Source organism: Protopterus annectens, chromosome 8.part0 (assembly GCF_019279795.1).
Source record: "Protopterus annectens isolate FY-2018-M chromosome 8.part0, PAN1.0, whole genome shotgun sequence".
NCBI lineage: Eukaryota > Metazoa > Chordata > Ceratodontiformes > Protopteridae > Protopterus > Protopterus annectens.
The window spans coordinates 1,019,901,858-1,019,927,090 of record NC_056741.1 but is presented as its reverse complement, the minus strand read 5'-3'; the positions used below and the strand labels follow the sequence as shown (position 1 = coordinate 1,019,927,090).

The 25,233-nt window shown below is 37.0% G+C and overlaps 1 protein-coding gene across 3 annotated transcripts in view; it reads right to left on the bottom strand.

Moving 5' to 3' along the window:
- LOC122809200 overlaps positions 1-25,233 on the bottom strand; it is a 377,799-nt gene that overhangs the window by 38,639 nt on the left and 313,927 nt on the right. For all 3 annotated transcript variants that reach the window (XM_044080508.1, XM_044080510.1, XM_044080509.1), the window contains one exon: positions 611-637. In XM_044080508.1, coding sequence (XP_043936443.1) covers positions 611-637 — 27 coding nt within the window. The remainder of the gene's footprint in view (positions 1-610; positions 638-25,233) is intronic.

Below are 25,233 nucleotides of genomic sequence, written 5' to 3'. Positions count from 1 at the left end.
TCTATCAATTTACTAGGTTGGTCATCTAAGATATAAAGAAACAAACATAAATAAGGAAATACATGATAAAACAAACTTCTTGTTTATATATTACCTTCAAGAGAGTTTTAAGAAGTTTAAATGTTGTTGTTTGTCTTTTCAGCTTTTCCCGGTTAGGGGTCGTCACAGTGGAACTCCGGTCCGCTAATGATTGGTAGTAGATTTTTTATGGTGCCGAGTTGCCAGCCCGACACCCAACCTTCAGCGAAGGCACGCCCATTCATGCATGTCTTTCGGAGGCCACTCGACCGTGGGGAGGACATGCAGGCTCCACACAGAAGGCACTCCAGCCATGAATTGAACAGGAGAACCTCTTGCTGTGAGGCAACAACGCTACCGCTGTACCATAAATAAACAAAATAAACTTGCTGTTGATCTTCAACCTTCAGGACAATTTTGTTGAAATTAAGTGGCTAACAAATAAAAAGTCTGTTTCACTATTTAATCAAACAATCTGGCATTATGGCAATAGTAATTCTTGATAAAGGAGAGCAATGCAAATCGTTACCATCATGCAGGAGATGTATCAGTTTACTATCTTTTTCATAAAAACTGAGAACTACACACTAACCTTGAGTTGGCTTAATGGTCTGGCAATCTGAAACAAAACAAAAATATAAAACAATTATAGCAATTTAATATTGTTGGCTTTCTTGTGCAAATATAGAGCCATCATAATGAATATAAGCAGAAAAAGGCAGATTTCTTGTTGTTAGGATAATGATACATTATGTATAGAATTATCGCAACAGCTGTGTGTCCTTCAGCTGCAAGTGGGTCAGTGTCATTAATCAGACAGTACAATGCCAATACCTGCATTACAAAGATTTATTAGTTGTAACACTTAACATAAGTATACACTTATTTCATTTTTAATTACTATATTCTAGGATAAATAATGCAAACATGATAAAATCCTATTTAAAAAGCCTTGTGAAAACATTTGCTTGTTAATTTCACAGTGCTTTTCTTTTACAACATTTTAGTGTTTTATGTTTTTCAAATTTCATTCAAAGACTGAACTAGAAAAAACACTGCACATTGTAATAACTGTGTATCAAGCAAATAACATTTACAATTGGAAAGACTCGGCAGGAAAGTAACTGATTATTTATGTATAAAATGTGGTAATCTTAAGCCTTATGATAATGGCTCCAGTTATTTAAGTACCAGATAGCAGTAAGACAATGCCAGGTGCTAAGATAGTTCAGTTTATACCTGGTCCTTTATCAGTACAGATTTCAAAATAAATAAATTGATTTCTTAATGCCCTATTTTAATTACAATGCAAACTAATTAGTACAATTAACTAAATGTTTATCCAAATATTTAAGAAAAATGCCTGAAAACATACCACACTCCTTCAGCAAGATAACACAAGCAGTCAGTATCACAGCCATGATTTTTGAACAGATTTGCTGTAACTTGTGCAATGCATTAAGTACGTTACATGCTACTGCAATACTGCTACTAATTATCATGATGTTAGGCCAAACCAAGGACTGGGGCAAGAGATGTAGCTCAACCGGACAATATTGTTTTCTGAGCTGATCTTTTCTGACTTGGGAGCATGAAGAATGCATGTGTGTATTATGTATGGTCATAATAATAATGCAGTCTATATATTTGTGTGTGTGTGTGTGTGTGTGTGTGTGTGTGTGTGTGTGTGTGTGTACGTATGTGCATGTACATGCTTTTGTATGAAGTATGATGAACAAATTATTTCTGGCAGAACTTCAGTTGAAGAGCAGCTGCATGTTTTTACACATGAAAGTGCACATATGTGTGCTTGCATGTGTTTGTGTAACAAACTGAACAGATTAAAGTCAAGCAATTTATTTGTACCTAGTTAAAGGATGATAACTTTGGGAGCAGGGATAGTTTGTGTATGAAAAGCATGTTACTTCCATTAATCATGGGTGAAGAAGGGTTGGACATGTGTATGAATGATCCAGATTGGATAGAAAGTGAACTCTGTCCATGCCATAGGGGTATGGAGCTATGACTTCAACTCAGACAAACAGGATTCATTTAGTTAACCCAGTCCATGGGGTGTCAGGTTTATGTGTCATCTGTGATATGGCAGACTTACTACAGGAGGAAGAATCAGGAATTACAGCCAAACAATAGCAGTCACTGGTGGAGACAAATGATGCTAGTCTAGAGGCATTTGAAGATATACTGCATATTGGTAATGGATGGCAGGTTGCACTAAAAGTTTCCCTTTATTGAAAATTACAGCCCCTGTCCAAAGATAAATGCTAGCCATGTGCCAGGGAAGTGAGGAAGGTAGAGTGGTTAGTCATGACAGGGCTTCAAAACATGACTGTTGGTTGACAGTTGAACTGGGAGCAGGGGTTAGAATACGTCTACAAGCAATTGATAACAACTGTGATTTATTCTATATTCTTTTTTTGATTAGCACATATAAGTATAACCAAAAAAAGTAAAGCACTTAAAACAGAAGCAAATTGGACCTATGGAAAACAATGAAAAAAAAAAAAAAAGATTCTTTTGCAAGGATCAAACTCCCTTGCAAACTTAATGTAGAGCACTGCAACCCTCTACACCCCTGCTATGATAACTCCAAGACAGCAGCATCTTATGGAAAGAAAAAAAATTATGCAATACTGCAATATCCAGCTTTAGATGCAAAAAACAGGGAATCACATTCTAGTAATCACATATCAGACTATCAAAGGAGAAACATGCATCTGGAGCATTACTCCCTGGGTATCCACTGAAAATTGGCTTTGTTTCAAGTCGGACTATCCCAGTTAACAAATGTTAAATAAATAAATAAATAAATAAAATATGGTAAACTGAATGCAGAGCATTAGAAAAAAGCAGGCATGATAAAGGATGTGAAGAACCTAGCAGAAGCAAAAGATATGTTATAAACAGGTAGCAGGAAAGTATAGAATACAGATAGGATAAGGGAAGGTATCAGCTGCCCCTGGCCCAAAGTACTATGGGGTATGATTGGGTTTTCAGTGCATTGCTGGCATTCATAAATGAATGCCTGCATTGCATTTGTACTCTGAACGGAAGCAGTGCTTTAGTGCTGTTTGTGGCATAAACAGAATCAACTATTTGGCACAAATGGTGATTAAAAAGTGTATATTTTTTTCTTTTTGCATTTTGGGTCTGAAATGAAAAGCTTTAGTGTTCTTTGTGTGGTGCAAATTGCAACAGTTTGCTACAGTTTAAGAACAGCTTTTTTCTTAACAAAGAACTTTTTTGTTCGGATTTTATGCTGGTGGTTTACCAGAGTTTGGCTTGGTTAATTTTATTTATTTATTTGCAATTTGATTACCGGGGAAGTCCACTGGGCCGAAATGACCCATTTTCAGTGGAGGCCCGGGGAGAAAAGCTTCAAGATGCATTATACAATTTAGATACAAATGATAGTTAATATTAAAGATCTTATGTAGAACAGTTACTCATAAATGCATTCAATATCATGCATAGTTAACAAATTCATTAAGCTTGAAGGTAGGGATCGCACAGTTTCATTTGAGGAAAACAGATATGGGTTAGGTGTGAAAACAGTTTACATACAAACCTCTTAAGAAAATGTAAATACGCTTAATTCAGTGATTCAGTGATAACAGTAAAGATATAAGGTCCTACTGAGGTCCATTTCTTTCCAATAGCACATAAGCTGTTTAATGCATAATAAATATATCTTCTTCATGCAATTAAAGAATAAATAAAATACCAGTGGACTGAATACACCATATCAGTTTCTTGGGATTTAAAGAAGATTTTATACTGTTAAAATCCTTGATCAATTCAAACGATAATATATGAGCCTAGTTCAGACATCCTTTGCAAAACTAATGGCTTGAAAGGTTTGGATAAGCAAAATGTCGAGTGCATTAAACTGAATTCAGGTAGCTGGGCATTAGCTAAAACAGTTCTAAAATATTTAAGAAACATTAATCAATCTGATGTTGTCAATCTTCATTTTATCCTTCACATATGGACTCAGTTCTGAAATCAGAACTGACTCTGTCATTACTACAGCTCGCAAAGACCAAAAACTCTCAAGCTTCATCCTTATTTACAATTCCCCTCTCCCAGTTATCTCAGATCTTGTTTGCTGCTTTTTCAGACAGACAACTTCGCCTCAGCTCTCGAGCTAAATCAACTTTTATAAATATTTCTATTAATATTTCTGTCTTAAAGTCTTTCTGTTTATCATTCTATTTTGTAATATGTTTGTGTACTTTTACTATTCCTTTATTCCTTCCCATATATTGCTTGTATTCTTTCTATCATTGTTGATAGTTACCCTGTCTCCCAGTAAACTTTGGTGTAGCTGTAACTATCATTGTTGATAGTCCCTTCCCTTTCTCTTTCTAGTTTTCCCTTAAAAAAATCTTGCTTTACTTCTGCTTCTGGCCTTCTATAGAAGATTGGTGTTTGTGTCTTTGTCTCGCAGCCATTATGGCTGACAAAGATAAAGGGCCCACTGGTTTTAAAAAGTGTCAAACGCGTGGCCACAAAATTCCTTTCCAATTCTCATCTTCTTTGTGTTTATTGCTTGGGGACTGTTCATTTACAAGAGAACTGTAACATATGTCACAGCTTCAATCACAGAGCTCTTGTCAAGAGAAAAAATAAATATTGAAGGGCTTAATTCCATCAGCCTTTGGGGAAGCCATATCTGCTACAAAGAGTAAATCTGATATTTCTTCCTCTTCCTCCTCTTCTTCATCTTTGGATAGGTCAAAATAGAGGGGTTTGTTGGTTACATCTTCCCCCTTGGAACTGACTCAAATGAGGCATAAGTCATCGGTTCCATCAAGTACCTCAGATTCAATGGAATGTCAATCCAAAACTTTGGTGCAGGAAAAGATGTCAGTGGTACAGACTACTGTTCTAACTCATAAAACATTGTCAAAATCTCCACAGGAAAGTCAAATTTTGACTAAGGATACCTCATCTTCGATGCCAGCTACAGCAGCACAGACAGTTCAGCTCGATTTGCCAAGGGTGGACTACTCGCCTTTTACTGACCCTTTTCCTGGTGAATTGCCCGAGGTTTTTCTACAGATATGAAAATCACCTTCTCAAGTCTGTATCCATTCCACCAAAAGTTTCATCAAGATTGATTTGGAGAGACTAGTGAATAAAATTCTATGGGGAAAGGACTTACAGGACTTCCCGCGACTCTTATACCTTTGGATCTTGGGGCCAATCCAACTTCTACCCCTTTCACTACTCCTCCTCTGACCTCTTCTGATGCTTTAGGCATGTCAGCTCTGAGCCTTCTGGCTCTGACCATATCAGTTCCAGAGATATCTCTCGCTTCAGAAACGATTACTTCACTGAGTTCTTCCACTCTGTCAGTACTGGAAGCTTCCCCAGGCCACATCTGTCCTGTCAGCTCCTAGGAGCCGGGGTCAATTCCAATATTTTGGAGCCATCTTTTGCTTCGGGAGCTAGCTCATTGGAGCAGGGAATGACCATGGTTCCAAGGCAGTCTTTGTCGGTTCTGGGCTCCATTCCCTCTTCAGGGGGCCAGCCTTCCAGGCAATGGGGAGGGCTTTGTCCACAGTGGTCACTCCATTGGTCAAATATGCATTGTATACAAGTTATTAGAAGCTGTAAGCCTATAATCTTAAGTTTACATCATTTAATAAAATAAATGCCACTGATACCTGTCTTCTGTTTAGGCCCAATGAAGACATATTATTCATGTACTTAATTATGGAAAAAAGTCATAATATTCACATTTCTATAACTACTTTAACAACCAAGCAAAATGAACTGTTCTGTTCTTATATGAAAGATCACAAATGGATAAACAACAAATGCTGAGATAGTGGTAGGTATTCAGAAATACAGGATGCACTTTGCAGTACTGTTCATAGGTTTATAGCTTCATAGGTACCTCCTAGGCTATTGATCTTTGAGGATCATAAGAAACTTAGTCTTAAATACCCATGGTAGTTTTTTAGCCCTTACATTTTACATATGAATATCACAGAGACGGACTTAACAGGAGCATGTTGGGACATTTATGTTTCTCCTATTCATGAGGGACAAGAATGCTAAACAGGAGGAGAATTTGTGGTTACCCACCCATTCATCCAAGTTACATTTGAACAGAGTAAGAGAAGTACTTTTATATACATGGATTGGAAGATGGTTCAAGAGAAAACGTATTCTCTGTGATGCATACCTCTCTGTTCCTAACAGGATTGCACAATGTATTATGAGAAAGTGAATCAAAGATGATTGTAATTCTACACTGGTATGCTGTACTTCTTGACTAATAATGTTACATGCAAATGAAGGCATGCATCCAGATCAAAATACCATGGTAGACTAGATCCACTGCAACATGAAAAATATTGTTAACAGTGCAGTCTGGAGAATAGTTTCCTTTGTTTCAGGTATCAATTAAGGCACGATTGTGTATTTAACCCAATGCAACTGTGGGTCTGTTAATGCCACAGCAGGTAAGTATTGTGAGAAAATGTGTATGTGTGTGTGTGTGTGTGTGTGTGTGTGCGTGTGTGTGTGTGTGTGTGTGTGTGTGTGTGCGTTTGTGCACGCGCGTGTGTGTGTGTGTGTGTGTGTGTGTGTGTGTGTGTGTGTGTGTGTGTGTGTGTGTGTGTGTGTGTGTGTGTGTGTGTGTGTGTGTGTGTGAGATACTAGGTGCCTGTTTTTATGTGTGAATGTATATGTATGAGTCTGTCTGAGTGAGACTATCTGGGTGCCTGTACAACAACATTGCATGGGATAATGGGGGGACACAATACATTTCAACTGTATTAAGTGTTTGATTTGGAAAAATGCAAATCAGCCACTATCTGAATCACTAGTTAACTTCACAGCATTACTTAAATGCAACAATGAAGTCCTATTAGCACCACATTGTTGGACTTTTCTATATACCCCTCAGTATGTCCCTGTCTCAAAATTAGTATCATATTAATATAATATTGTAGGTTGTTTGCATATCTTTACAAAATTTCTATTTATAGTACTACAAATGAATAAACTCCATTTAAATTTAGAATTTAAAGAATGCTGCCAATTCACTTATGAGTTTGTGCTGAATATATTTACATCTAATACTTTTTTAGCACCCCTTGCATGTCTGAATGGTATGTACTGGGAGTTTATAATCTGATGTTGCCAAACATAGTCATATGCAAGTAGCTAGAGCCCACTCATCCAGAGGTGATATTAATGGAATCCATAAAGCAGTTAAATGATTTGAAGGCAGGTATGGTGAATGTGAAGCCATTCCATATTATAGGTAATGAGTGGCTAGGACTTTTCAATTCCCATTCTGTTTCCAGCCTTCGTCACTGCTCTCTGGCTTGTTACTGGGGAATTTTGATGACTGCTATGCTGGTATCATAAAAAAGAAAGAATTATTATCTATGGGGTGGGAGGTTGGCCTAATGGTGCGGTGGGAGGTTGGCCTAATGGTTAAGGTGTTTACCTTACATTCACAATTTGCAGGGTTTGATTCTCACAAGACATACTTGGCTAAGCATAAAGTGGCCCACACAGGCAGATAGCTAAACAACAAAACCTAGAAATATTTGAAAAATATAAAAAAGAAATATGGACATGGGAAAGAAACAGAGATTTGATGTGGTGCAATATTTATGCAAAGGAGAAAGCCAAGTTAACTAATATACAGAAGGCAGCTTCAAAGATATTCAAAGAAAAATACAGGCAAAGGCATCCAAAATTGGAAAATTTCACAATAAAAAGACAAAAAGCACAAAGATTTAATGTAGAAAAGATGATTAGTAAAGTAGAAGTTAAAGATAGAAGTTGAAGTTATGCAGTGCCTGTGAAGTGAAGGATTTAATGTAGAAGGTCTAAAACAGACTACATCACAGTATGATGGAGTGAATCCCTAGAATAAGGAAAAGTAAGAAGACCAGGAGACATGTGAAGAAGAAATATGGACAGGGGAAAGGAAAAGAGATTTAATATAGTGTAATATTTATGCAAAGGAGAAAGCAAAACTAACTAATACAAAAAGAGCAGCACCAAAGATATTTGAAGAAAAATATAGGCAAAGGAATCCAGATATGGAAAAAGTACAGTTGTGTACACTTGCCATAAATGTAGATGTTCGAGTGTATTGTTGCAGTCATTACACTTGGGTAATCTGCTTGCAGGTTGCCCTCAGTCGGCCTGATTAACTAAGTCTTGGGTCCTGCATCAGTTGCTGTCCCTTCTTCCATGATGTCAGGTCGTCAGGGGTATAAAACATGCAGCCGACACCATTACATCAGTTTTTCTTGCCCCAGATGTCAGGTGCCCCCCCTAATGGGAAGCAATTAAACATTAAAACACAAAGGTATACCGCCAACAAAAAAGCAAATACACCAAAAAGGCTTTTAAGCATAGTAAAGGAAAGTAGAGGTATAGCCAAAAGAAGTTAGGGGGCAGGAGGGAGGGTAACCAGGACTGCAACAGTGAATACACTCGAACATCTACATTTATGGTAAGTGTACACAACTGTACTATGTTCTTCGTGTTTCACTGTTGCAGTCATTACATTTGGGTAGATTCCCAAAGCTATGGTTGGGAGGAGGAGTTTAGATAGCATTAGGGCCAGCTATAAGGCCCTGCAAGACTGCAGAGGCAAAGCCAGCTCTGGATGTAGAGAAAATTGGCAAATGATAATGCTTGGTGAAAGTATGTACAGAACTCCAGGTAGCAGCTTCTAGGATGTCCCTGGTAGGAATGCCTCTGAGAAAGGCTGAAGAAGTAGATGCAGTCCTGGTGGAGTGAGTTCTGATCCCCTGGTGGATAGGTTTTCCATGGTGCTTATAGCAGAAATAAATACAATGGCTTATCCATGTAGAAATGGTTTGTTTTGAAACAGCCTTCCCCTCTGCCCCTGCAGCAAATGCTACCAGCAGTTGTTCAGATTTTCCTCGAGGTTTAGTCCTGTCCAAGTAGAATCTAAGTTGTCTGTGCACATCCAAGGAATGCAGTATCTGTTCCCCTTTGTTCTGTGGATTGGGAAAGAAGGTTGGCAAATGAATGGACTGATTAAAAGCCACACTGGATACCACCTTGGGCATGAAGGCTGGATTGGTTCTGAGTGACACCTTGTCCGCATGAAAGATGATGAAAGGCTCCACTGCCATAAGGGCCTGTAATTCAGATACCCTTCTAGCTGAAGTGATTGCTAAAACCAAAGCTGTTTTCCAAGAAAGAAATTTTAAGTCTGCAGTAGCAGCTGGCTCGAAAGGAGATAGAGTGAGTTTCTCCAATACAAAGTTAAGGCCCCAGGGTGGGGTTGGCGCTCTCATGGGTGGTCTCAAAATTTTGACCCCTCTGAGTAACTGCTTGAGCAGTGGATGAGAGAAGAGGGAAGGTTCTGTGTTATAATGACCTGAAATGGCTGAGGCGTAGATTTTAATGGAAGAAAAAGACAGGCCTTTGTGAATCATCTCAGTTAAGTATTGTAAAATCTGAGGTAAATTGGACGTTGCTGTGCTCATCCCTTGAGATTGGTTCCAGGCACAGAATCTTTTCCATTTTTCAATATAAGATTTTCTAGTACTAGGCCTCCTTGCCTCTAAGATGACATCCATTACAGGTTTGCTGAGGGATGGTAAGAGAGAGTTTAAGTAATTCCATTTTACATGTACTGATTCTGAAGTACTACAGATACTGATTTAACACCACAATTTTTGTGTACACTGCCTGCTTATTTTTTAGATTATTCTAATGTAAGCCCAAGCAATGTATTTTCTTAATTATATAGGTGCTCTGCGACAATACTGCCAAAAAAATGGAACTGCAGTGGTCGTGCTAATGACACCCTCAAAATACTATTACACTCAGACCTCTTGTTCTGGGAAAAATGTTGAGTACAACAAATGAGAAAAATATAAATACTGCTATTACTAATAATACAAGTTTATTTCTTTTAAAGACACACACACGCACGCACACACACACGCACACACGCACGCACACACACACACACACACACACACACACACACACACACACACACACACCATTAACTCTGCTCTTATGGTCTTAAGCACATTCAGGCCCTTTGTTAAGAAGTAAGCACATCAACAGCTGCTTTAGATAAATGTGTGTCACTACTGACTGCTTGCTGCTGCTAATCAGTAAGGTGCACTAAATATGATCACAACAAAGTACAGTAAAACATATGAAACACTAATCCTCAGTGCAGGTGCATACCCTGCCCTGTCATAAAACTATACAAATCAGCCCTGTCTTCCTGCTGGGACTAGCAAGCTCTTCATCTGATAGACATTTTGTCTCCAACTTCATTCAAGAATGTAAAATCATTTTATGACTTAAAAAAGCCACTTAATTTGAGCTGCTATTTTGGGGTGGGAATAGAATCCACAGTCTTCTGATCTTCCAGCATCAAATAAGGGTACTTACATATTCAGCTCTTAACACTAGTCTGTGTATAATCTGTTATCTCTTGTATACTCTACATCCTTTCTGTAAAAGTTGGTGCCATATAGCCTGAAGCTAGCATGATTCACTGGAGAGTATTAAACCACTGCAGTATATAGTTAATTATAGCAATAACTCATGGTGGGGTAATGCTAATTACCCATTGGCGTGGTTTGGTCCCGAGGGCGGCCCGAGGGACCAAACAAAGCCAACCGTGGGTAAATTTAGCATTACCCACACCCAGAAGTGGGTTATTGCTATTATACCATGACATTATTTAAGAAAAGAAACTATTGCTTTTCTTAAATAATGGCATAGTATAATGCCTGTTTACTGCCCTTCCGCAGATGCCTGGCATCCGCGGTAGTTCTGATGTACTGCGCTACCGCGCAGTACATCAGAGTTGTAAAGCAACGGAGAAAGCAAGATCTCCGTGCATTTTTAGTGTTAGCTATGTTAAATGAGTTTAACATAGCGAGACAGTTAAAATAAGCAACGGACATCTCCGTTGCTTATTTTAACTGTCTCGCTATGTTAAACTCATTTAACATAGCGAACACTAAAAAGCAACGGAGATCTTGCTTTCCCGTTGCTTTTTAAAACACTTCGCTATGTTAAATGGGTTTAACATAGCGAGACAGCTAAAATAAGCAACGGAGATCTCCGCTTTATTTTAAAGTTGTCTCGCCATGTTAAACCCATTTAACATAGCGAGACAGTGTTTTAAAATCGAAGTTATACTAATGGAAAAAAGTCCGGGCGACCGGACCTTTTTCCATTAGTATAACTCGATTTACAACGGGCACGCTGGCCAATCAGCGTGCACGTTTTGGGGGGATCATGGTATAATATTAATTTGTTCATCTCAAGAAGATAAAACCTTCTATATAAATATATGACATTTACTACTCACTGTAATGAGGCTGAAACTGAAAATTGAGCAGCTGGTCTCAGTGCATTATGTCTCACAACAAGTTACCTTACATTTTGCTACTACAGGTGCAGAAACCAAGACTACAAAATGTGTAAACATTTATTCTTAGAGGATAGAGGGAAAAAAAGAAAGTACATTTGCTTGCATACTTTCACTGGAATTACAAAACAGATTCAAAGTTGTAATTTAAATTTTATCTATGCTCAGTCACTGTGAACTGTAGCAAGTCACCTCTTTGTAAAAGCATTTCTCTGCAGAAAAGTACCATGCCTCAAAGAAAGGCAGCTTGTGCAAATGGCTAGCAAGTAATGAATTAGGTCTGACTGCTGTGCTATATATCCAAGACTCACCAAGTATTGAAGTATAAGGGATTTTTAGCTTTTTGTAGTACAATCTATACTTTGTATCTCTTTTCCACCTCTATAGTTTTATTTCTAGTTCCTTGTTCATTATTAATGTGTTTCCACCCTTTTATTACCCAGCAATCTGTTAAAATAAGGAAAATTATAAGCATAATAAAAGGTTATGGCAGGACAAGTAAGCATAACACAGCTTTAAAAGTGCTGCTTTATTTACAAGCATGGTTCTGTAATATGGTTAAGTACATGCTTATTTTCCTTTCTTAAATATTTTATAATTGTGACAAGTGCTTTTATAGCTTTAACATACCAACATGCATGCCGTAAAATAGAATAAGTCAGGTTACCAGGCTTCATGATCATTTATCATGAGTTAATGTATTCTTTTAGCAGAAACTTTGTGCCAAAAGAACTCATTAGCTCCTGAGAAAGGGCTTATGGAGGCAAAGAGGTCATTGTTTTTCTAACATCTGCACTCATCCAAAATGTATTAAATCATCTTTTCAAACCTTTTATTACTAAGATCAACATTCAACATAACCAATTTCATTTATAATCAGTCGCTCATATACTAAAAATGGTGATGATACACAAAAGGACAGTGACAGTCTGACATAAAAAGCCAAATATATCTACTTGTAAGAAGTAGAAATTCATTATATAATATGAACCAACAGTTTATCCATATTCCTTTCCTGTAAGCAATACAACCAGTGTAGAGCAGTACCTACATATCTACACATTCTTCTAGCTGCCATCCTCCAATGTGACAAACTCTGTCAAACAAATATGTCTGATCCACAAGTCTCAAAATATAGCCATAGTTCCTAACATTTGCCATTTTGGGACTTAGACATGAGACTCCGTTATTTATTACCATACTTTAACTTAGCTGCCAAGCCCACCAGACACTAGTACTAAAGAGGAAAAAAATCTAAATCTAAACACAAACACCTAAACAGAAAAAATGCAATAACAGCAGACTATACTCTACTCTCCCTCAGCAAACCTTAAACACTGAGTGTAAATGTCCAAATTATTTAAAAATGTACATCATGCTTACGTAGTGCAGTCTGACTATATTCATGGTCCAGAGTTTTTTGTTTTCTAGTAATTGCTTGTGTGTGTGTGTGTGTGTGTGTGTGTGTGTGTGTGTGTGTGTGTGTGTGTGTGTGTGTGCGCGCGTGCGTGTAATTCTCTCCCTCTATATATTATAGGTGCTGGTCTTTCTTCTGAGTTGACCTTAAATCACATGCTGAACTGTAACATCACCTCTGTTGAAAAATAGCCTATTTGCAAATAAATGTAAATAATTTCAGGATACTTGCTGTATGCTCTCCTTCCCCTCCAGAATGCAAGAAAATGAATGAGTGGATCAAGCCCACATCAACAACTAATAGTGCAGCAGCTCTTCCTAATTTACTTTTGTAGGCATTTGTTTTATATATTATTCACAGTGTACCCTGTTCTGTCATTGCATGAGACAAAAGGCATCAAAACACAGCAGAACACAAAAGATAAAATATACAAAGCTATAATTAAGAAAAAGTGCAAGCATTCTGCTTAAAGGACAGCCAGAACTGAAGGGCACTCAGAACTCAAGGGAGAAAATCAGTACTAATGTATGATTTCTGACCTTGCTCAAATTTGTGAACCAAAAAACAGGCTGTCCGAAGTCTTACAGTGTGAAATCAATGACTTATGTAGGTTGTCCAGATTGTTACAGAATGCCCAGATTTTTGCCTCATAGGCTTGTTTCTCATAAAATGTGTGGTGGTCAATGAATAATGAGATACATTTCAGTTTCAGACTTCATATCCTTCAGGGAATGCATGATGACACAAATCCAGCTATTGTAGCAACTTTCTAAGTTTGTAAGAGCAATATTTAAAATATGTCCCTATTTTCTAGGCCTTTGTCCCTCCATTAATTTAGGCTTTGACCAAATTTCTTGCACTAAAGAATTTGAGAGGTATGTACTTCAGTAAGGGTGAGTGTCGCCCCCCTGCACCAACGTTCTTGCATTTGGTAAATATAACCCTAACCCTGCACATTATACTATTAGAAATGTTTTCCTAACACAACTACTACAGAAGACAAATGAACATAGATCACATTCACACACAATACCAAACATGCAATAGTCTAACTCTATTATCTATCCCCTTATCTAGCCTTTACTGTTCTCACAGACACTTGTCCATGCATACTGTATGCTATAATGTAATCTTCCACAGCCATCTTTTCTGTCAAACTTTCATTTTCATGCTCACTCCTACTTACCTTACCTGCACTCACTGTATAAAAATTTTACTTCAACCAATTTTAGAGTCACACATGTGCAGTCACTCTTTTTACACACACACACACACACACACACACACACACACACACACACACACACACACACACACACACACACACACACACACATATATTAATTACACAAAAAATAAATACAAATTAAAAAGCCTGCCTAACCTCAAACGAACAAACCCAGGTCACTGAACCTGCTACAGCATGGACTCACTTTAACCATATTGGAAAACTTCCAATCATAATTATTCATGTACACCTTACAAATCAAAGTATAACTTCCCAATAAAAGTTTTTATGTTGGCCTATACATTCTGTAAACAGCACACCACACATGTATAAATAATAAATTACAAAAAATTACAAAAAAAAAAATCGTTTTCTTTTCTGACCATTATGGCCCTTTTGCCAAATAACTTCCTTTCTATCATATAAACCTTCTACGTTATCTCATTTCTCTTAGAGGCATATAAAGAAGTCACCTGCTTCATCATATCAATGCAAAAAAAAAAAAGGATGCTTATTACAAAAAAATGGCTACTAAGCTTCAGCAACGATATGCTGACTAGAGATAAAATAAAAAAAACAATTACTGTTTTGTCTGCTCATTTAGTTTCATGGACATGGCTTGCCATATAAGGACACCACACAGGATGCCTACTTATAAGATGCATTTGCAAAAGCTGTCAATTACAAAATAAATTTGCAGAATTAGTTTTCCTTGTTCTGGTCAACCCAATCCAAGTATTTTGTTCTTATCCCTACTGGGCAATGTTGATTTACACTGGAGAAAATCTCCCCACAGAAACTGCAATATATATTTCAAATGGGAAAAATCAGTTAAATTAACAAGTACAGCATAAATCAACTATGACAAGAAACAGATAAAGCATCATCACTAAGTAAAACAGTGTACTTCAAGGCACAATCTATGAGTACAGCTATAAGAAACAATACTGTATATAAGAATAACTACAAAGTGTCCAGAAAGGAAGAAATGTTGACTTGAAGATAAAATCAGTGTATTGAATATAGACATGAGGGTACAAAAAAGCCACCATGCAAAATCTGACAAAAACTAAACTTTAGACAGTGACAGACTCCACTGGAAAAAAACAATCTGGCTGTTAAAAGGCCCACGTTGGTGGATTTCAAAGCAAGCTTAGCAACTGTCTGACTTCAACTAACTAACAAAATCTTTAAATTAAACCACCACAAATACACACATAAATAAAGTAATACTGCTTAGTGCTTAGGCAAGCAAGTAGACTGACATACCACCAGATTTCATTTAGTGAATCAATAATATGACTGTACATTTTTTTTTCCATTTTGTTTCCCTACCTCAAAGTTTAAATGAGTGACTGTCCATCTCCTTCTAGCTGCAAATTCAGACTTTCCTTCACGAAACTAAGCAGCAGGGCAAGCCTAAATAAAAAGTTGTATAGTTGCACTTGTTGCACATAGAAAGTGCACTGTGTCTGTAATCATCCAAAGTACTGCGCTAGTAGTACTGATTGTTTCTCGCTCTCTTTTTTGGGAAGAGAGTGAGAACCAATCAGTAGCCAAACAGCTGTCCACGTCACATACGTGACTGTGGACGTAGCAGTCCGACTTCGTTCTATTTTACTGTGTGGTTACCGCATAGCTTTCTGGGCTTTACACTGATTCCTTCTTCTTTCCTTTAATCTGGACTGTTTTCACAACAGTCCAAATTTACATTTAGAGAGACGGAAAAAAAAAAACCTCAGAACTCGCCGAGCATGCACAGTCCGAGTTCCAGTTCTGTGCGAGTCAGTCGGACTCACTTGGAAACTTAGCTGCCAGCGCTAGTATTTAAATAAAATACTAGTAGTTTATTTTAAAAATATGTTTTTAATTAAACTGTTTTCTTTTCAACTGGGTGGGCTGCAGTCCTGCAGTCCGATGGCATGAGCCACCACTGAGGAATCATTGTTTCTAGGCTGTGAGGATGTTGACTCCATAGGCTTTTTAGATACCACTGTAGTTTCCTCATATGCAGTCTTGCATATGGAATTAGAAGAATGCAGGAGGTCATGAACCCCAAGGCTTGCAGTATTTGTCTTGCAGATAGCAGGGTTTTTGTGGCCACTTGTTTGAAGTAGGTTGTCAAATGAATTTGCTTTTCTGGCGTGAGGTAAGCCATCTGGGAAGTTGTATTCAAGCTTGCTCCCAGGAATGTAATTTGTTGACAGGGTACCAGTTGTGATTTCTTTTCGTTTATGGTGTACCCCAGACAAGTTAGAGTCCTTTTTACAAAGGCCAGATGATTCAAAAGTATGTCCTGGCTTTCTGCCTGAATTAGACAATCATCCAGGTATGGGTATATTTGAATACTTCTTTGCCTGCAAAATGCAATAAATGGAGCTAGGCACTTTGTGAATACCCTGGGTGCAGTAGATATGCCAAAGGGCAGTGCAGAGATCTGATAGTGCGTGTAGCCTGCTTTGAAGTGTGTGTATCTTCTGCAAGATTATTCTAGTGCAATAATTAACTTTTACTGACATCGGTAAGGAGCAAAAAAAAGTTTCCCCAACGGGGTACTTAGCTTTTAGTTGAAGACTTCAGTTCTGAAACTCGAAAACGAAAATTTCAGGAGTCGGCCGACCAACACTTGCGAACTACTTCTGCTTCGGGCACCTCATGGCAAGAAAGACTGATGTAATGGTGTCGGCTGCATGTTTTATATCCCTGACTACCTGACATCATTAAAGAAGCGACAGCAACCGACGCAGGACCCAAGACTTTGTTATTCAGGCCGACTGTGGGCAACCTGCAAGCAGATTACCCAAATGTAATGACTGCAACAGTGAAACATGAAGAACATCTTTATAATACAAAAAATAAGAAGTCTAAGAGGAAACGTAGAAAAAGAGATTAGTAATGGAGACGTCAAAGAAATAGAAATTGAGGTAATCGAACAGCTGCAAAGAGAAGGATTCAGTGTAGAAAATCAAATGCAGAAAGTACCACAACAGGATAGAGCAATGGATATCCAAATTAAGGGGAAACCAGTGGAACAGGAAGCAACAGGTCAGGTGCCATTTCAAGATATTTTGGAGCCTTCCACAGGAAACCAGTATAAAAGTTCACTTGAAGCTAGACAGGAAGGAAAGGAACAGGATACTGTGAAAACTGATGCAGTCAATGTTGAGGAATGATAGGCCAGTGAGTTCCCATATGACAGAACAACATATGACACAGGATGAAATTGAAGAGAATGTGCCACAAGAAGATGTTACAGAACTTTCTATAGAATGCCCGCAGGAAATGGAAAACAAGGGATGTGCCCTCAGTATGGAAGAAAAGGAGTTAAGAGAAGAGTTGCTTGATTTAATAGACAAAGACAGATATATCAAGATCAATGAGAGAAATAGACTGCAGAAGGTTAATAAAACCCCAAAAGTCAGAAGCTTGATAAAACAAACGAACACAGTAATTCGGACTGTCCATAGAGATCCATGCGATATAACAGAAGTAAACAGAATATATTATTGTGCTGCTAAATTAGTAACTGATAATATTCTACCACAGGAACATAGGGTAGTGAGGGAAAGGGGGGGTGAAAGTGAATACCATCATGGAAATATCGAATAGAGAAATCTATAAAGCAGCTAAGACAAGAAGTGTCATTGTTAGAAGATTATAGAAGAGGGAACAGATCAACAAATATATTAAGAAAGATAGGTGTGATAAAAGCAATGCGCATAATTAGAACAGACCAGGATCTATTATGCACTACTGGAGATAAACTAAAACTTTCAAAATAGGCAGAAAGAATCAGAAGATACGAAGATAAATATAAGGAAAAAGCACAAAATAAGCAATTTACTGATGACCCAAAAATGTTTTATAGAGAATTGGGAAATAAGGTAAAAGGAATTGATAGACCACTGAAAAAAGAGGAAGTAGATACATTTTTGGAGCTGTATTTATGAAGATCCTGTGGAACATAACAAAGATGCTAAATGGATAGAGGAAGTAAAAGAAATAATAAGAAGTTTAAAGGTACAGGATATGAAATGAGATGAAATAACACCCAGGCCCAGATGCAGTACATAACGTTTGGCTTGAAGTATTAACTTCTTTACACAAGGATCTAGCCATGAGTAAGAACTATTTATATGCACACCCTAAACAGACAACACACTGGTTAACAACAGGAAAAACTATGCTCTTACTTAAGAGTGAACCTGCAAGCTACCCTAAAAATTATAGACCAATAACTTGTCTTCCGATGACGTATAAACTATACCTGGGAATTGACGCTGACAGACTTTATAGTCATTTAGAAGAAAAACTGGGTCTATATTACATCACTGAATGTTTAAAAAAATGAACGGTGATTACTCGACCCTATGTAAGTGAACGCTTACAATATCGAACTGTCAGAAAAGCGATTTTTTTTCCAAGGGGAAAAAATTGCTGTTCCAAAAAAAAAAAAAAACACTTTATAACATTACATTAAGTGGGGGACTACGCCCCCCACACCGCCCCTACTTAAATATACCATCTCCGAGACCGCACTACAGTGCCAAAAATGGCAAAGTGCCAAAGCGGCCAAGCAAATTCTTTCCCAGGGAAAGAATTTGCTTACATGCTGCTTCGATATTTTGCCATTTCAGTCTTTTATGTTCGAACAAGACGCATTCGAAAGAATGCATCTTCGGTCTTCTAATAGGAACCCAAAAACTCAATTATGGCAGTAGAACAAAAGGGCAATAAAAGAAAGTCATATGGAACAAAGGATAATTTGTTGTTAAATAAAGTTATAGTGGAGAACTGTAAGAAAGGGAAGAATCTAAGTATGGCATGGAGTGACTATAAAAAAGCATTTGATAGTATCCCACATTCCTGGATAAAAAAGTGTTTAAAAATGTATAAGGTACATCCTACATTGATTGATTACATTACAGTAACCATGAAACAGTGGCAGACCACTTTGCAATTAAGCCATGATAAAGGACAGATTATTATCTCAGGGATAAATATCCAAAGGGGGATATTCTAGGGTGACTCCCTGTCACCATTGCTATTTTGCCTTGCCATTAATCCATTAAGCTGTTTACTTAACAGCTTAGATCATGGCAACAATTTGGCTTCTAGAAAACAACAAAATCTAGTGACTTCTCATCTTCTCTTTGTTGATGATTTAAAACTGTATAACTCATCAGATGAGGAACTGAAAGCACAGCTGCAGGTTGTCAAAACTTTTTCAGATGATATTGGAATGTCATTTGGTCTTGATAAATGTGCAAAAGCAACCTTTAAAAAGGAGAAAGGCAGCACCAGGAAAAGATCAGTTTGGGAAAAGAATGTGATATAAATGAGCTTGAGCAAGAGGGAGTGTATAAATACTTGGGAATTGATGAAGGATCAGCAATAAAACATAAACAAATGTGAATATAGCTTAGTAAGGAATACTTTAAAAGACTTAAATTGATCATGAAAACAGCAGTGACATCTAGGAACAAGATCCAAGCCATAAATCAATTTTCTCTTCCTGCCCTAACTTATAGTTTTGGAGTGATTGATTGGCCCCAAAATGTGTTGGATAGATTGGATATTAAAACAGGAAGGATGCTTCATGCTCACCAAATGATTTATAAAAATCAATGTATACCAACATTATATATTCCCCGTTCTGAAGGAGGTATGGGCCTCCTTGAAATTGATTACATGTATTGAGCTGCAGTTGTGGGACTTCATACATATTTACTGACCTCACAAGATCCAAATGTAGTGAAAGTTTTGAAACATGAGGAGAATAAATCTAAGATGACATCTTCACTTAATTTAGCAGAAGCATATTGACATCAAGCAGGAATGGAAATCAAACCAGAAGTGGATAAAAATCAGGCAGCAACTGAATCTGCTAAAAAACAAAAGAAAGAATATAAGGTGAAGGACCAGATGAGAAGGCAAGAAATGTGGAAAAAACATAAATATAGTTGCAAGTATAGAAAACTTCTGGAAGAGCCACATGTTGATCAAGAACGAATGCAGGAACGGTTAAGGAGAGGTGAATTCACATCAAGAAATGAAAGGTTAATATTGGCAGCCCAAGACAGTGGGTTACGTACCTGCTGGTTTACAAAGTCCATTGAACGTGTGGGAGAAACAAATATATGTAGGTTTTGCAAAACTGAATTGGAAACAGTCACACACCTTGTTGCTGGTTGTGACGCTCTAATGGCAGAGGGACTGTATACTGAAAGGCATAATAATGTGGTGTGACTGTTACACTGGAGATTGTGCAAACATTATGGTATCAAAGTGGCTGAAAAGCACTGGAAACATGAGCCACAAAGAATCATAGAAAATGATGAAGTTTATATCACATGGGATCACCCAATACCAACAGTTCAAAAGACAGATGCTAGAAAACCGGATTTAGTGGTCCAAGAAAAGAAGACAAAAGTAGTATTGATCATTGAAATCACCACACCCAGTGACCACAGTGTCTTGCGTACAGAGAGACACAGAGTCATAAAATACATTGATCTGCAGGCAGAAACGAGAGCCATGTGGAAGAAAGATACCCAGACAGTTCCAGTAGTAGTAGGTGCAACTGGTCTCATAAAAACAAATTTACAATCATATTTTGATATGTCACCAATTCCTGTAACACCATACGAATTGCAGGAGGAGTCATTACTGGGCACATTGTGGGTGCTGCGAAGAGCACTTTTGTCTAACATCAAAGAGTGAAACAATACTAATTTCATGAACTTTAATCGTACTTTGACTTAGGAATGGGGTCCATTCCCATCATGGTATTAGAAACCCAAAAAACTTCGAGTAATTAAAAACGGCAGATAGCCTAGTATTAATCTATGAAAGCAGGGCAAGCCTAGAAATAAATGATTCTAAACGTATATAAAAATTAGTCTACGTCAGCCTACAATTGAAGTTCATCTATGCTAAAGAGGAAAGCATAGCATAAAAAGGCACTGTGCATAGACTATTACAGCAAACCTGTAAATGTAATTCTGTGTTTTCTACTTACCATAGCAATATGAACAATATGGTTTACAGTATAGTATGCACAATGGCTTTATTTGCTTCAGGTGTCAAGGTGTGATTCTGAACAGTATGAACAAAGGTGCTTGATCAATAAAGCCTTTTGACTTCATTTTCCTGGTATTAGATGTTTTCACTGTATAATTCTGTACGTAGCTCCATGTTTCTGATGTACCTGCTTGACAACTGTTTGCACATATTTAAAAAAGGCAACTGTATTATCATTAATCATTATATGGGATTTCTATCTGGCAAATATTTCTATAGAGCAATCACTACTTGATGTGATCTGTGTCTGACTTTCGGCATTATAATCGGCCTGCATATGATCAAATACTCTTAGTTTTCTACCCATTTAGAAATACATGGCTACTATTTGAACATTAATTCAGGCAAATGAATGTTTCCTGCAGCTTAGCAGGGAGGAACTTTTATCAGTGCTTCAAACCAAGCTTAATCCATATGTATACTGTATAAGTACTGTAGTATGTTTAATCATTCTGCTGGTAAATAAAGAGCAAATATCCTAAGATATCACATGTAGTATGTCTGAGTCTAGTAATGCAGATTACAGAAGCATCTATGCAAGGAAAAGCTTCAGGGCTTTTCAGTTGAATCAAGCCTATCCTGTGAGGATGAATAAAATCCTTCTTGCTTTTAATGATGACTACTTAGGGAGATGTATATAGTACTTAAAGCTAATAAAGTACCATTTAGCACTGCATATGTTGATATAGTCTGTGATACCAGTTTCATTGGCATAACAAGGCCTGAAACTGTGGCTGAGCTTGGGATCCAATATTGTACTCCATTATGTATGAGGCTGGTTGTTCATGTGCTATTGATTCCTGTGAATTTGTAAAATAACTTATGGTGATTAGATGGCAAATAGGCAGTTTTTGTTTGATAACCGCCATTTGTTGCATTAATCATTGTACTGCCTTTACATGTCAGTTATCTTTCTTTATTAAACCTCTTCTAATTACTGATATTTAAGTAGGACTTCACTGAAATTTACTATTAACCTATTAGAGCCAGGGGTGCCCTGCTGAGGATGAGGAGCTATGATACTGCGTCAACTGGAAACAATGGTAGTACTAGTGTGAACACTCCAAATTAGACAACAGTCTCTATAAAAACTGAAAATCACTCAAAAGGACATGTAGTCTGTATCCACCTCCAGCCCTAATCTGATTGAATCAACTTTTGGGGATATCTTCAAACTTATCCAAATAAGGGATATATTGTAGGGTATTGTAATATTAATCTTCTTGGATTAAAAGAATTTTGAAAATTAATCATTCAGTTACTTGGAATAACCTTAGCTGTTAATCTGGCATACTAGACCCAATACAGAGTAACAAAGGCTGCCTGCTGTGTTAATTTGTCAATTAGTGTAGAGACAAAAGCTCTAAACTGTTATTTAGCTGCTTTCTGTGCTTTGGGTATGGAGCTGATTCCTTCTTCCTTTAGTTATCTATGGTGTGTCTCAGAGTTAAGTAATGTGACCAGATAGTTCTCCTGGGTCATATCTGAAAAGGGGCAATTTGTCCACTAGGATATCCTAGTCAATAATAACATAAACTAAAATAATAAATTAAATTATAATCAACATTCCACATAGAACAGTAAAAAATTCACAATAATATAACGCAATACTACCCTAATTAAAATACCTTGTCTTTGTAATTCCTAAGACTATCTCCCAGGATAGTAGCCACCAGATCCTTCCCAGAGCCAATTGAAGTCCTTGTACAAACTGATCTTAGTGATATACAATAGACATCTCTCTTTGAATGCTATAGAGTAATCTACAACAGGCATCTCTCATTGAATGATATGGCTCCACAAAAGTTTAAGTTCTATTTATATTGCCTTAGTTAAATCCATCGTATGCAATCATTTTCCCATTCCACAGAAATGTCTGAAGGGAAAACTGAAGCAGAATCATATCAAACTTAAAAACATTTTAAAAACTAAGGCCTGAAAACTTTGAAAAAATAAAAAAATCTCATTTAGCATGAAGGATTTGTCACTATCTGCACAAAAAATTAAAAAAAAAAGAGAAATAACAAGTAAGGGTAACTTCCAAGCATTATTGCACATTTCTAGAAAAAAAAGGGTAACCAACACTGTTGGTACAACAATTCTTCTGTTTTCCTAGTTCACCTTAAAACTCTTATAGGAAATTTGTTTAATCACCAAAAAGGTTAACTAAAAAAAAAAATTCTCCTTTTAATCATCACACCCAAGAAGATAATTTTCTGATCTTTCTAAGCCCCCCTTTGTATCCCACATATAAGAGAAATAAGTATTAACATAATTACATCAGCAAACTGGAACATCTACAAAAAGTACCCAACTACACTGCATTTAGACAGAAGCTTCTTCCAGTTGACAAAATATATTGATATTTGCTCCCAGGACACAGGATAGTTACTGTCAATTCAATCCTGCATACAAAAGCCAATAAATAACCAAATGAAAATAACCCTGTACTGAGAACAGATTAATTAGTTGTAAACACTTTAAAAAGAACAGGTTTCTACAGCACAGACTTATCAGTCTTAAGACCTGTACTTCAAATTTACTGCAGTTTGACTTGATGCTTTTGACATTAATATTCCACATGGTGCTATTTGGCTAAGCCTAATGAAACCATTGACACTGTGCTGCCTAATGAAATAATAACCCTGTCATTGATAAATCAAGTCAGTGGATATACTTTGGAATGGATTAATATGTAGGGGTGGAGTTGATCTAATGCCTGAGGGTTTTACTTCAGAGATACAAGCTACAAGGTTTGATTCTGACTTCTGAGTAGAGGCTAGTCTTTTAAAACTGTGCATACTGTTAGAGTAGTATTTACCTTTGAACTTATAAAGCTATGATTTATTAGAAAAGGCAGCTGCTTAGCAATTTCAAAATCAGTTATCAAAGGTATACCCCTAGGTTCTGTTTTAGGCCCTTTTCTGCTCACTGAATTCCTCAACCATCATAAATTCTGTGGATCATAAGTCTCTACATTCACCATCAGACATATTATCAAGATAGACCAATGGGCAAAAGATGAGTTTTATTACTGGACAAATCTGTTGCAAGTCACTGTTGCCAAAAGAATGAATGATACGACACCTATGTGTGATCAATAGTCACAGATTTACCTTTTGATATTCATGTACAGTGGTTTGTAAGAAGGATTGTGGCATCATAACATTAATTTTGTGCAATGCTTCATTTAAGTCTTTAATAGTTATGGTATAATTGTATCATAGATGCCCTTGTTCTCCCTTGCATACAATTTTGTAGATAATTTTTTATATATTCAGCTGGGAACTTGAGACTGAGCGTATCCAAAGAACATTTTCTAGACAAATATTAAATATGAATAAAATAACTCATGAAAAGAGATTAAAGATATTAAAATTATTTTCCATTTATTGTTGTATTCTTGGGGGTGATTTTAAAAATGTTTTCCAAAGTCTACATGAAAAATTGTTATCTATCGGCCTCAGTTTAACTTACAGTAGACATAGCCTTAATTCATGAAGCAACAGTCTGTTATTACATATATTTCCAAATGACATTAAGTAGTCCTTAATATTTGTTAGTTTAAAACCAAGTTAGATGATTAATATATATGTCAGGTTGGTTGTTTTAAGATGTGCAGGACAGAGTTTAAGTCATTAGTTTCCATAATAGATATCATGTTAGTAAGGAACAATGCCACAGTGTTTGAAGTTTAGAGTTTGCTAGGAAGTTTAGCCTTCACATGCAGAGTACCTTCTCCAGGCTGGTGGTTCATGAAATACCTCTGCAATGCACTGGTTGGATACAAAGGGGAAGAAATGCATTTCTAGGTATGAATAAGTCAAACAGATAAGGAAGATTTAAAAGTTTGGTACATTTTTATACAAATGTACAATGGCATATTATTGTGATAAACTGTGATAAACTAAATGGTTCAAATTCAAGACCTTCAAATCTACATGGATGTAATTTGGTCAAGTGACATTTTTTTTTAAGTAGATAGTAACTTCCTGGTGCCAAGAATCAAAAGTTAGACTGCCTTAAAGGAATTATGTTCCTTAAGTT